Raw genomic sequence first — 13,647 nt, forward strand, 5'->3', positions numbered from 1 at the left:
TTGGAGAGACCTCTTCCTCCTACCCTCATGTACAAGGAAATGCCATTCCTTTTACCAGTGCATCTTAACACTACACTTGAGTGCTCCAGAGAAGAAAAAGCAAAGCCACTTGTCTCTCATAGCAGCTTCATTTTAATTTTAAAGTGACAGATGTAGAGGTGGAATAAAATTTGAAGCAACACCCTCCAGAAGCCATGTATGTGACAGGAAAGAGCCAAGTGTAATTTTGCTCCCTCAGCAATAAACAATAGTTCTCTAGCAATCATTTATCAGGAAGCCACAGCACAGGAGCAGCACCCTGGAGTGGTGGTCCATTTATAAGTTGATTTTTTTTTTTTGGTACCGGGGATCGAACTTGGGTCCTTGGTGAAACCACTGAGCTAAATTCCCAGCCCTATAAGTTGATTTTCATGTAGGCTTGGTTGGAAGAATTGGTTCTAAGTTTCCTGGCCAGCAGTTGAGGCAGGCACAGGTGGGTTCTCTGTACTGGACCAGCTGTGTCCCACCAGCCAGCAGTGCTCCTAAAGCCTGGTCACCCCGTGGCCTCTCCTGTGGCCCTCCTGGGTGTCTTTGTCTGGGTTTGACTTGAGCATCGTATTACCAGACAAAGGTGCACCTGACACTCAAAGGTAGTGGTTTCTCTTCATGACTGAAAAGAAAGGAGTGGTGATATCCTGATGTTGAGGTAATGCTGATTTGAGGTGTAGTCTGCTTGCCAGGAAAGAAGCAATGGCTAACGTGCCCTGAACTGGGCATCGACAGCAGGAATCGACAGAGGAGAGCCTGCTTGTGTGCCTGTCCCACCAGTGTCACCTGAGCAGGACACCCTTTGGGATATGGCTGTGCAGTACGGAACGACCCTTCAAGAAGGAGCCCAGCTTAGAGAACATGGAAGGGACACTGGGATGATCTGTGCCTTCCCAATCCTTCAAGTCACCCAGGGTCACCAGGCAGGAGAACCCACCATCTGTGGGCCAGACCAGCGTCCACCCTTGGCTTCTGCTGCTGTCTGAGGCTGCCAGGGATATGAGAGGGTTTTGTTTTCAAGTAAGCACTTGGGTGGGACAGGGTTGCAGGGGTTCCAACAGAGGATCATGAAAACCAGAGAACAGGGGCTGGGTCACAGGCAAATGGTGGGTCTGAGATCACTTAAGACAGTGGTCTGTCCCCCCATGGGGTTGGGAAGTTCAGAGAATCTCCAGGAGAGATGAGCAGACTCTTGTGCCCCACACCAACCTTCTGGGGACACTGAACGAAGGGACTAGGCTGACCCTGCATCCAGGGTACGCAGCCTGCTGGGCGTGGACCAGGCCCTCAAAGCCCTGTGTGTATGCCTATGTTTGTGAAGATGCTCATCTGAACCTGGACTCAGAAATGTCCTGTCAGCAGCTCTGCATACAGGCCTTCGGTGACTGCCAGAGCACAGGGTGAGAAGCCACCTGCACACACAGCTGAGATACCCACTGTGCCTCCCGGCCTGCAAGGGGGTGGGTGCAGCTCTGGGCTGAGTGCTACCAGGAACTGAATAACAGCAAAGCCACCTGAAGTGCAAAGTGTCAGCGTGGTCACCAGCATCCCCGGGACTGTCCTGAAGATGAGGACAAACAGATTCCATGGGCAGACTGAGGTGATTAACACGTAAAACATTTAAATGCGAACCAAGCTTAACTTAAATCAGAACCAAAACAAAAGCAAAAGAAACCCAAAGACACTCCGCTGTGGAGAATGCTGAACACACACAAGACACCCCAGACAGCCATTACAGGACGCCGTTTCATTGTGCCAACGTTACACCGCCCCTGCATCACGCTGCCTGGCACTGCACGCCGGCTCGCGGCCCATCCTCATCCTCCTCATAGGCTTCCCGCTGCGGGCGCCAGCTCTGCTCGCCAGCACTGAACTCCTGCAGCTCCGCCTGCTCCATGTCCTCTGTGACCCGCACCTTCTGCCTCGGGGGTAACAGGGCTTCCAGCTGTGGCAACTTCTCCAGGGACAGCCAGTGCTGCTCAGGGAAGGTCACCTGTGAGGGGAAACAGAATGATGTGGCTCTCCAGCCAGGCAGCAGTGCGGCATCCCCAGGATCAAATGCAGCACACTTACTAGGAACTGTATGACCAGCATCCCCTTCTCCAGGGGGGACTTGTAGATAGGCATCCCCTCGTTGCGCACACATCGAAGTTCCCCGTGCTTTATCACCTCACCTGCCACAGAAAAGGTCATGTGTGACACAGGAAGCCAGGGGCTGCAGGGGTCAATGTCCTCTCTGAGGACAATGGGGCAGGCTAGGAGGCGGCAGGAGCACAGGCCTTGGTGTCCCACAGCAGACACTGTTCTAGTGAGTTCTGCCGGGCTGCCTGGCCTCACTGGGTCCACCTGGCCCAGGAGGGGATTTTTCCAACCCAGTCACAGGCAGATGTGCTCCTGGTCCTAGCAGGGCTCTGATCTGCAGAGAGGATGTTAGGATGTCAGCGGATCTGGGACAGAACCTGGGGCCTGGGTCTCACCTTCCTCTGCAGAGAGAATGCGCACTCAGTGTGTGTCAAGAATTTCCCACCACAGGGCCAGGGATTTAGCTCAGTGGTTTCACCGCCTGCTGCCTGCTGTGCAAGCGCAAGGGCCCAAGTTCGATTCCCCGTACCAAAAAAAAAAAAAATTTCCCACCACTCTGCAGTGCTTGCCACAATCCTTGAATCCATTGTGGGTGCACATACGCACGCACGTGCTCACACACACACGCACGCACACAGCAAATGGAAAACCGCATGGTGTAAAATGTTAACAGACAAAACCAGCTATGGGGCCTCCTATTGTTTTTATTTTCACAACTTTTTCTAAGTTTGAAATTGTTTTCAAGTAAAAAGATTTTTAAAAACCCCACAAACTTAGGCCAAGGCTTAGAAATATAATTCCATTTCATATGATCCCAGAGAAGGAGGAACCAGAAAGAATCTGAGAGGAAACAGAAAGAGAACAGGCCACAGTGGGCAAGCAGGCAGAGAGTGGAGAAACAGGCCCAGAGCAGGGGAGCTCTGTGAGGGTGGCTGGGGTGGTACAGGTCCCTGGACTCCAGGTCTTATCACAACCATCATGACCACCATGCATGGCACAAGGTTATCAGCGGGTTGCCTCCCAGCCACCCTCCCCTCCCCTGCTCACCCAAGGTGAACCCTCTTCTGAGCCGCAGCCAGGAAGGCACAGGAGCAGCACTGCTGGTGGCCACAGCCAGGCCCGGGCATCAGGCATCCAGCCATGTGCTGCTCGGGAGCGGCTTAAGCAAGGCCCAGACCTGTCCTCTCCCTGCTTCCAGCCCATGGTGGCAGGTATTCTGGGGCCCATACAGACCCAGGGCCCCTGTGCAGCCAAGCCCAGGCCCCAGGACACCTCCCTCAGCTGTTCCCTGGCGCCCACTGGTGGGGGCATCTCCGAAGACAAGCAAGCAGGCAATGTCTTTGTCTCAGAAAACTCGATTCTAAATCCTCTCTCCTGTGCAGTTGACAACAGAAGCCAGAGGAAAATGTAGACAAATCGACACACACCCCACATGACAGAAAAACACCACTGCTTAGCAGCTGTGTTCATTTCTACAATACTTTAAAATTGAAGTGCTGGGTGTAGTAGTGCATGCCTAATCACCTCAGCACTCAGGGGGCTGAGGCAGAAGGATCACTGTGAGTTCGAGGCCAGCTTAGACTATATAGTGAGACCCCATCTCAAAAAAACAGAAAAAAATAAATCAAAAATAAAATTGAAGTTTAACTGGCAGATTGCAGCTAGAATTTTAGACCTCAAGATTCCTATTGGAGGCTTCTACCCCTAGCTCTGTGGGGGTTTTTCTAAGAAAATAGAAAGGAAATGAAATCATTCAATTATTACTGATGACTTTAAATTTAGAGAAAATCAAGTCCCAGTAACAGAGGTCACCATGCCACACACCCAGGGCAAGCACAGCAGGCACACTGGGGATGTTACCTGGTCTGGATGTGATAAAAAGGACTCGATCATCCAGTGTTTTTATTGTCTTCTTGAAGCCACAAAGAGCTTCAGAAAGCTGAATTTTCATTTTCATGATCAAGTCGTGGCCTCGTCTCTGAAAGACACTATGATCCTTCTGATCAAGGACAATTATGACATCGCCAGGCTCCAGCTCAGGCTCCTGGTCTCCTTCGCCATGAAATAGTATCTTTTGCCCATCTTTCATACCTATGGAACATCAGCCCTTGCTGATTAGCCATTTCTCATAAAAACCGTACTTTCTCAGAGCTTTTGAAGAAGGGATGCAGAGTCCTTTGGGGCCTCTCCACTCATCAACCCCTCAACCTCAAATGGGCACGGGGTGGAGCCGGGCCACTGGGACAATGCCTTCTCTGGAGTCAGGCCCTGAGCTATGCATGCAGCTGGGGAAGGAATGTGAGGGTCCACATCTGGTCCACACCACACTCCCCAGCCCCAGGCCTGCAAGCCCACAGGGAGGCCACACTGTGAGCATGAGGTGACCACCCATCTCCCACATGGCATATGGTTCTGGAGACTGAGAAGGACAGGACGGCCAGCGAGTCTCTAACATGTAGTACGAACATAGGCACAGGGTAAGGCTTGTTTAAGTGAGGATCCTTTCACCATACTCAAGTTGGTATGGGTGTTGATTCGTGGACTTTTGGTCTCCTCTCTGATCTACAATATGTTTGCTGGTGTGGAAGACCACAGAACACTCAGGGTATATTTGGAAAACAGCTGGGACTGAAATCTACCTTAGAATGATGGCACCAGGCAAGATGAGTATCAAGGGAAGATGATCTATATGGAAGAATCTGATGCCACAGGGAAGAACATGGAGGAAAGGAGCATGAGCTACTAAGGCACAAGCTCCTATGGCCAACGGAAAATAAAGATCCCAAAGAAGGGGTTTGAACATGGCCAGGGAGGGCAGTGAACCAAAGCTGAGGTCAGGTAAGACTTGAGGGCATCAGAAAACCTTAAAAGAGGTGAGCTGTGATTGCATGGAAGCAGATGCAGCAGGAAAACCTCGGTGCGTGCCATGGGTTGGAGAAATGGCCAGGAGGGCCAAGAGAAGAGCTGGAAACAGGAAGAGTCCTGACACACCCTAGCATCCTTTAGTTCCAGGCTGTGTGGCAGCTCAAGTCCCTGACACCAAACCTGAGCAGGGAGCACCAGTTCTGTGCAGCCTTACCTTTCTCCACAGGTACCTCGATAATCTTCTTCTCCCGGATCACCTTGGCACCACTGCAGGTTTCACACCGGTCCTTGGGGTTGATGCGCTCTCCCTGGCCCTTGCATTCCACACACACAGTCTGGATCTGCTGCACCATGCCCGGCCCGATCTGCTGGATGTGGACCTGCATCCCTCGCCCCTTGCACAGTGGGCATTTCTCCACAGAGTCCTTCTTCCCACCAACTCCTGCAGGGCAGGGGAGGGGGGGACAGGAGTGTGGGCTCTGCTGTTCCCTTTCCAGGTCCCCTGGGCACTGCAGCAGAAAGGCAGGAAATCTGTTCCAGTGGACATGGGGCTGAAAGTCTTTATAATCATGAAGAAAGTGTGGGAGAGTCTAAAGGGGCCCTAGTCACGCAGACAATACCAGATGTTAACATGTGACCTCATGCGATTATGTTTTGGACTGTATTGATCCAAATTTATTATTTTAGCCTCATCAATTGTGTTTTTTTCCACCCCAGGGTGGAAAAACACCCAGGGTCACAATTAAGCGAGGAGGCTGGGCTGCAGATACTTGAAGGACAGGAGCTCTGTTCACGAGAGCAGCCACCAGCTTGGCCATCCTCTGTGGAACAATGGGCCTGGGACAATGTCAGTCACCTTTACATCAAAATGGAAGGTCATCAAACGATGGCCAGACTGTAGGTCTGGTAAATAAACCTTTGCTGGACCCAGGGGCATCCAGTCATTCATGCACAGGGGCTGCAGAGTTGAGGGATTTCAAACATACTATTTTACCTGTAATGGAAAACCTTGCCGACTCCAAGGTTAGGTGAGTAGTCTTGATTTGGACATTTTAAAAATAACTGTCAACAGGTCTGGGGATTTAACTCAGTGGTACCACGCCTGCCTCACAAGCGCAAGGTCCTGAGTTTGATCCCCGATACCAGAAAAAAAAAAGTCAACATATTAAATAAATGTGCAGCCCAAATAAAAAACCCATTCGGGCAAACAGCTGTGGCCTCACACTGCCTACTAGCAGACACTGCTCGACCCTTGAGTTGAATAAAATATTATTTTTGTCTGAGCTCTGAAATAAGCACAGTTTTGCCAAGTGGCAGTATTGTAGGCAATGAGATTTATCCCAGTCTCGATTATTGCTAATTGAAACAAGCAGACTTGCCTCTAGATCTAAGAGATCAGAACTGTGAGATTCATTAAAAATTAATTTTTTACCTTCACATTTCTCACAAATTACATTTTTCTGGAGGGCCAGTTTCTTGGTGACACCATTGTGCAAGTCTTCCAAAGTTACAGACAACTGATGCACGACATTCTTGGCTTACAAGGGAGAAAAACCAGTTAGTAATAGTGCAAGAAACAGACTGCAGTGTTGAATTCCACCCACATGACCCTGCACTGTAAGTATCCCAGGTTTCTCCTCCCCTCCTGCAGGAAGTGACACTCCCATTACACTATTCTACCTTCTGTCCTCTTCCAGCACCAAGAATTAACACCTCGTCTAATATGAACTAATTCTCAATCATTTATGGGCCTCAGCAAAGACTTTTCACCTTTATTTTCTGAGAAAAAAATCTGAGGACAAGGAGATTCTTAACTGAGAGACAGAAGGCTCAGTGTTAACAATGATGCTGGTTAACCAAGTCCTCCTGAGGAAAGCAGCCCTTCCTCACAAATGTGTGACAGCCAGAATCACTGGGCCAGTCACGGAAACTCCTCCTTGGACACCACGCTCTTTACTTGTTTCTGTAATTTGTGCCCAAGTACAGACTCTTTCCTCTGCCCGGCTCTTGTATCTGCACCCAGGATGGTGGGTACCTATTCCTCAGGGCTGGACAACTCCTGAGGCTGGACCTCCTTGCTGCCCAGAGTCCTTGCCATCTCTGGGACAAGGTGTCCTGGCTGCCTAACTATCAACTTCAAGAAATGATTTAATGAAAGGCATGAAATTTTTCATCTTAATACAGTGAGTGGCTGGGCAAGAGAATCCCCAGGGTTTTAATCACATCCACGTCATCAATTACATGAGCAGATGACATACCAGAGGAGAGGAAGGGACTGTTCCTTAATAAATACTTGGTGACTTTCAGCACAGGATGTTCACAGGATTGGCACCCACGTTTTTTAAAGCTCAGAGTCAATTACAATGTGAGAACTAACACATTTATCCAGGGGACTCATTGACCAGAACCAAATTTCTTAAAAACAACGCAGAGCTTTTTTCTCCTATTTTATCAAGAATTGTACTAAGCTTGGTTATCTATCTGGTCTTAGGATCCAAAACAGGTTGTCAGCAGAGCACAGGGCAGGGGTAAAGGGACTTGGCCACCAGGAACCACTGATTACAGAGGTGGTATGTGAAGCGTGGTGGAGGAGAACCATTTGGCTAAACATTCCTCACTCACTGCTGATCATAACACCTTCTGAAAAGACTGAGAGGTAGTTCATTTTTCAAAACTATAACATATGAAGAGGTGAATCTTCCAGAAAACTGAGCCAGCCAGGGCCTCATTCGAGGCTGCAATGAACACAGCAGGTCCTGTCCTGTCTAGAATGAGACAGCCCACAGGCCCTCATTCAGGTGGGGACCCAGGCCAGGGGCGAGAGCAGGTGGAAAAGCAGGTGCAATTTCTGTCCCTCAGGAAACCCTGGTGCCTCAACCCCACAAGAGAGGATGAGAAGGTGGAATGAACTTGACCTTCCTCCTTTCTACTCATGACCCCATTTGCTCCTTCATCTGGGGCTTGAAGGGTGTAAGAATTACTAAGTATACTATCAACTCCTCACTGAAACTCCTTGCGTGGAGCTCTTTACTTGTTTCTATAATTTGTGCCCAAGTGTGAACTCTTTCCTCTGCCTAGCTCTTGTATCTGCACTCAGGATGGTGGACACCTGTTCTTCAGGGCTGGATGACTCCCGAGGTCCAGTCCTGGGGACTCAACAAGGGATGAGCTAGTTAATGATTCCCAAACATGACAATTGCACCCTTTTAAAACATGATCCATCCTGGTTCCAGCAATGTGTGCAGTTTTGTGAACAACAAAACTTGAGTACATCTCTTTAGAAACATTTACCTCTTCTCTCTCTTGCCATCCGTCCTCCACCACCAAAGAACATGTCAAAGATGTCCATGGGTGAGGAGAAGCTAGGGCTGCCCGAACCTCCTTCTTTAATGGCCTGTTCCCCGCCCTGGTCGTAAATCTCCCTTTTCTTTGGATCTGAAAGCACTTCATAAGCCTGGGATATGAGTTTAAACTTTAAAAGAAAAAAAAGGAGAGGAAGATTTAAAAAGAGAGAGGAGGTTTGAGTCCTTTTATTATTAGAGCAAACACATCACCAAAATATAAACCAATCACAGAGGGGCCTGCACCCAGCCCCTCCAGCTGCTGGAAGCTGACTTCTGCTTGCTGCATCCCTAAGTGGGACACTCGGGGCCAATGCTATGAAGGGACTGATGACAGGGATACTTTGAGCTCTGGAGAGAAAGCAGGGCATGGGAAAGTTTCTCCTCACTCTGCTGCACCACGAAGGGAAGCAGAGTCCAGCAAAGGGGGGCGGAGGTGAGCCCCAGTCAGGCTGCATCTGTCAGCAGGCACAGCCCAGGACTCCATGTGCTGCTATGGCTTTGAGCTCCCGGGAATCAATTTACTTATGAAAGAGCATGAAATCCACCTCCAGGCACCTGAGAACACCCAGTACACACCAGACACAGAGTGCAAGCTGCGCTCATGCTCCCCCGACATCTGTCCCTTCCCAGCCCCGCCCCCGCCCATGACCACGGCAGCTACTGGCAACACCAACCTCACCCTGCAATAGGTCCCACTGGTGCTACCATCCCGCTGGTATCTTCAGTCCCTGAAACTGACACAGTACCCTAATGTGACATTGCTGCCAAAACTCAGCCACTGGAACCCAACTGTAAGAATGAAAAAACCAAGGCAGGGATGTTGTATAAAACTAAGGAAACCAAACATGATGAGTGGTCCTGGGTTGGATCCTGCACAGGGGAAAATGGCTACCAAAGGCATTATTGGAACAAGCGAAGAAATGCAATCTTTTAAAAAATATTACATTCTTGTATTTGATAACTGTACTATGGTTACCTACAAAGGTGTCCTTGTTTCTAGGGAAAACATGCTGAATTAATTAGTGCTGAGTGGCTATGACATAAGCAAATAGTATTAATGTAAGAGATAGCTAAAGTAATGTGCTTTCTCCGTATGAACACCTTTATTTACATAACAGAGACCGCTAGCAGTCATTACTTATCACTGGTGGAGCCAGGTGAAGGGGGTGCAGGGGTTCCCTGGATGACTCTCATCTCTTCTTTAAGCATGTGGACATCTCTAAAACAAGATCCGAATACTAAAACTGCAAATTCCATCCTCTCCCCCATCGCCACCGTCCACCTTGGCCAACCGTGCCCTCGGCAGCCTGGACCACTGCAGCAGCTTCCCTGCTCCTCTTCCAGCCTCTCCTCACCCAACCAATGCTCTGCCCAAACCTCCCTGGCAGCCCCAGCCCCTGAGAGGAAAAGCTGATCCCAGGTCACTCACCAGCCCAACCCAACCCTCTGCCTTCCTCCTCTCTTGTGCTTGGTTCTGTGCCAGCTCTGCCTGCCTTCTTGCTTTCCTATGAGACCACCCCTTTCTTCAGCAGAAACATAGAGACGTATGGGTTAGGTGCTGGGTTGGACAATCAGAAAGCAATGAGGCCATGCTGCCCCGAGCAAGTCCAGGCCTTTCTGCAAGTCAGGGGTCATGTAGCACACTCCATGGGTACGCCTATGAAACACTGTGGGTACTCACAGAGCCCTGGACTTAGTAGATGAACCCAAGAGTCACTGAAGCATTCAATCAGAAGCTGGGTCTCATAAGGAGGGGGGAATCTCACTGCCTAAGGTGGTGCCCTCACCCAGCCTCTGGGACCAAGGACTCCAGTTTCTAACCCAGCTCCTGCCTAGACCCCTTCTCTCCGCTGGTGATGAGGGGTCTCTGACTGTTCAGAATTGTGATCTTCTGCACAGAACCTCAGTGGGCTAATTATACAGCTGGGGAAAATGGCTTAGAAGACAACACAGCAACTTGCAAAAGTATTTATTATAAAATATTGAGGGAAAGAAGCCTATGTACTAGGATGGTCACCTACGGTCACCCCGGGAGACGTTGCACTAGGATGCACAGGGTATAGGCAGTGTGATATGGTCTTAGTAGGCTTTCCTCTGTATTCTGAAGCTTCTTGTACTGTTAAGATTTTTACCTTAAAGATCTGCTGTTCAAACTAACAGTGACAATGAAATTGACTGAAAGACCAAACTCATCTCAACAGGGCAGCAACCAGGAAGATACCCCTACCACTGCCACTGAAAAGAACCATTTTGCCAACCTGCCACCTGCCACCCCGGGTCTTACAGAAACCAGCTGCAGAGGAGACAGATACAGACTCCACACAGAGCAGCCTGCTGTGTGACAACAAACACAGGCCACCTGACACTTAGCAACACGGGACAACAGGGCAAAAACAAAGACCAACACCCACGGCCTTCTCAGTTGTCTCAGTGCAAGGTGAAAAAGGATCAGCTTAATCTATTTTTGAAGAGACATTAATAATGCAGTGACAAATTCAGGGGGAAAAAATAAAAAGGTTCCACTGGTGACAATACAGTCACAAAGTTAGGTGAAGAAAAAAATTAGAAGTTCTGTCTGCAACCACATAAATACCCTCACAGTAAAGAAAAGTTTTGCACAGTGTGCCCAGCCTAGACAGTCGGTGCTTGGCCAGGCCCTCCCTGGGGAGCTGGGCAGCAGGTACATGGTCCCCCCATTTCCTTATCCCCTTTGATTCCAATGCAAATGCCCACTGATCCCCCAGCCCCCTCCTCTCTGCAATCTCCTTCTAATCCGAGTCGTTATGCAGCTCCTCCTCCACACACACACACACACACACACACACACACACACACACAGACTGTGTTAAGGTGCATCTCTCCTGCTTACCTTGTTATTCACCACCCAACCACCCATCGTTAGTATCCCATGGCACCGCCAGAAACATGCTGCCCGTAGTGGGCACAGGTAGAGAACCAGTAGCCACCATGAAAGCCAACAAGGACTGAGCCAGAGGCAGCCTCCAGGAAGGTGTCTTGGCTGGCATTAAGTGAAAGGTCTCGTCCCTTTTGTGGAAGGGAGGGAAGGAAAGCATTCCTGGTGTTAGGCACATCACAAACCCCCCTAAACGCAAGAGGGGCTGCTGAACCTCATTGCTAAGTGCTTCACTAGCTTGACATGAATTCAAGGCTTGGCTAGAAATAAATATTAATTTCAAACCAAGCGAACAACCTGCCCGGACAGGCATCTACTGGGTGAAAGCTATGCACGTGTAAAGGGCAGATCTACTCTTTTTTTTTAAGCTTCAGACCCCAAGAGCACACTCATCTCACTCAGTATGCACATAGCCGTGAACTCACTTGGGGTAATGGCTATCAGGCTTGACCTAAAACCAGGTCAGAGGCTTTCCCACAAATAGCCATTGCCAGCCGGCTGGAACATGAACAACCAGGAGCCCTCACAGGAGATGTCAGTGACGGACTCAGGAAAGACAGGGAGCAAGTCTGTGAATCACACAACAAGCCTGGGACATTCAGAGCTACAGTAAGCCACCTAAATATAGAGGGGAAGTACGCCAGAGGGAGGGACAAACGGTTTTGTAGAGAAGCATTTTAAACTTATGACAGTCACATTCTGCACATGAGGCTAAATATAAATATTCTGTCACTGTTCCACCAGCCGACCTTCCCTGAGCAGCTGGCCCCAGTTGGGAATGACTACCACAGGCATCTTTTGATCCACACATTGTTGCCACAGGTCTAAAGGCTAGATGGTGATGGTGGCTTCAAAAGTGGCCCAGGATCACCACTATTGTTCCCACCGCTCCAGGATGCCCAAAGTTTTATAAGAAAATGGCCAGAAGTGAAGGCAGAACTGAAAGTCCAACAAGCTGTCCTTCGACGCCTGATCTAAGTTACCTATTCGGGAGAATGTGGGGAAGGGGGAGTCCTCCTGGGACAGAGGCAAAATGTCGCTGTAAAGGAGAGGAAAAGTTTAATTTAGGTCTCTAAGACCAGGCACGCTCAGCCTAGGACGGCACTCAAGATCGACTGTGATCACCAGCAATGGAAGACCTGGAACACGCATGATAAGTGCCTATGTGGGGCTCAGATCTGCAGCCCCCTGATTCCCTAAGTGTCTGGGAGCTGGGTGGACAGGAGGGGGCTCTAGGAGGGACCTGTGTGTGTGTGCAACAAAGGCTGAAGGACAGGAAGTCACCCCAAAGTTAGTGCATCAACAAAGAACCCAGCGCAATGCAGCCCAGTACCCGTCGTGTCAGCCGGAGCCCTAATCCTGTTGCACTGCCTCAGTTTCCCATGAGGACCCCACGGAAGCCTCTGTGCCCACACCGGGGATCAGGACCCCACGGTCGCTGGTGGAGACGGGTGGGTACTAGGGTCATAGTCCCGGGCCCGCCAGCAGGCGGGACCAACGCCCTTACCAGACCCCGATCCCACTCTCCCCCACCCCTGGGACCTTGTCCCAGGCCCGCCCCCCCCCCCCCCGCCTCCCCGGTCCCCGTCCCCATCCCAGCCCCCTAACCCTCACCCTCACCCTCACCCGGTCGCTCTTGGCTGGGGTTCTTGTCGGGGTGGAAGTGCACAGCACCCGGCCTGGTCCCCGGTCCTCTGTCCCCCTGCCCCCCCCCCCCGGCCTCCCCTCGGCTCCTGTATCCCGCCGCGTCCCCGTGCCCGCACCCGGTCGCCCTCGCTCGGGTTCTTGTCGGGGTGGTAGCGCAGCGCCAGCCTCCGGTAGGCCCTGCGGATCTCGTCGGGCGCCGCGTTCGGCTTCACGCCCAAGACGTCGTAGAACTGCGTCTCCTTCACCATCGCCGCGCTCTCGGAGTCCCGGCCGGCGTCACCGTGGTCACCGTCACCGCCCCGGCGCTGGCTTCTCCCGCCCGCCCGGCTCCTCGCTGTTTTATCGGCGCGGGCGGGCGCAGCGACGGTGGTGGAGACGGTGGCGACGGTGACGACACAGCGACCAGAACCTTCGCGGCTCCGCCCCCGCCCGAGGCCGAGGCCCCGCCCTGTCCTTAGATCGGGGTCGGGGTCGGGGTCTGGGTCCGGGTCCAGGTCCGGTCCCGGTCCAGGTCTCGTGGGCGGGACACCCCCAACCCCCTAGTTTCTACCCAGCCTGTCGGGTGGTGTTGCCCTCTGTGCAGTCACAGGCCCCCAGTGTCCTACTCAGAGGGTTTGGGGGAGAAGCCTGGGGTGACGTTTCCAAGTTTGAGGTGACCTTGATCCTTCCCAATAGTGCAGGGGTCGTGGGGGTCGCAGGTGCAAACAGCGGCGCCTCCCCTGCTCACAACGGGGAGCCCATGAGCCCCCCGAGTTCCCCTCTGCCCCC

General features: G+C 51.3%; 1 protein-coding gene and 1 pseudogene across 2 annotated transcripts; one reads left to right on the forward strand and one right to left on the reverse strand.

The window, feature by feature from the left end:
• Nucleotides 1-109: 109 nt before the first annotated feature.
• On the reverse strand, nucleotides 110-13,264 carry Dnaja4 (DnaJ heat shock protein family (Hsp40) member A4). 2 transcript variants are annotated; one of them, XM_004872105.3, is made up of 7 exons: nucleotides 12,996-13,264; nucleotides 8,266-8,446; nucleotides 6,407-6,511; nucleotides 5,189-5,416; nucleotides 3,970-4,200; nucleotides 2,101-2,201; nucleotides 110-2,020 (listed from the first exon to the last, which is right to left on the reverse strand). In XM_004872105.3, exons 1-7 carry the CDS (start codon nucleotides 13,125-13,127, stop codon nucleotides 1,805-1,807), a joined length of 1,194 nt encoding a protein of 397 aa, XP_004872162.1. In that variant the 5' UTR covers nucleotides 13,128-13,264; the 3' UTR covers nucleotides 110-1,804. The 2 variants fall into 2 exon arrangements, with proteins under 2 accessions (XP_004872162.1, XP_087066411.1); XM_087210285.1 differs by lacking the exon at nucleotides 12,996-13,264 and adding an exon at nucleotides 12,859-12,877.
• On the forward strand, nucleotides 6,274-6,406 carry LOC147828349 (U4 spliceosomal RNA; annotated as a pseudogene).
• Nucleotides 13,265-13,647: the final 383 nt, after the last annotated feature.

The sequence above is a fragment of the Heterocephalus glaber genome, unplaced genomic scaffold (genome assembly GCF_053883595.1).
Source record: "Heterocephalus glaber isolate CG9 unplaced genomic scaffold, H.glaber_assembly_v1.0 deba00001140, whole genome shotgun sequence".
Taxonomy (NCBI): domain Eukaryota; kingdom Metazoa; phylum Chordata; class Mammalia; order Rodentia; family Bathyergidae; genus Heterocephalus; species Heterocephalus glaber.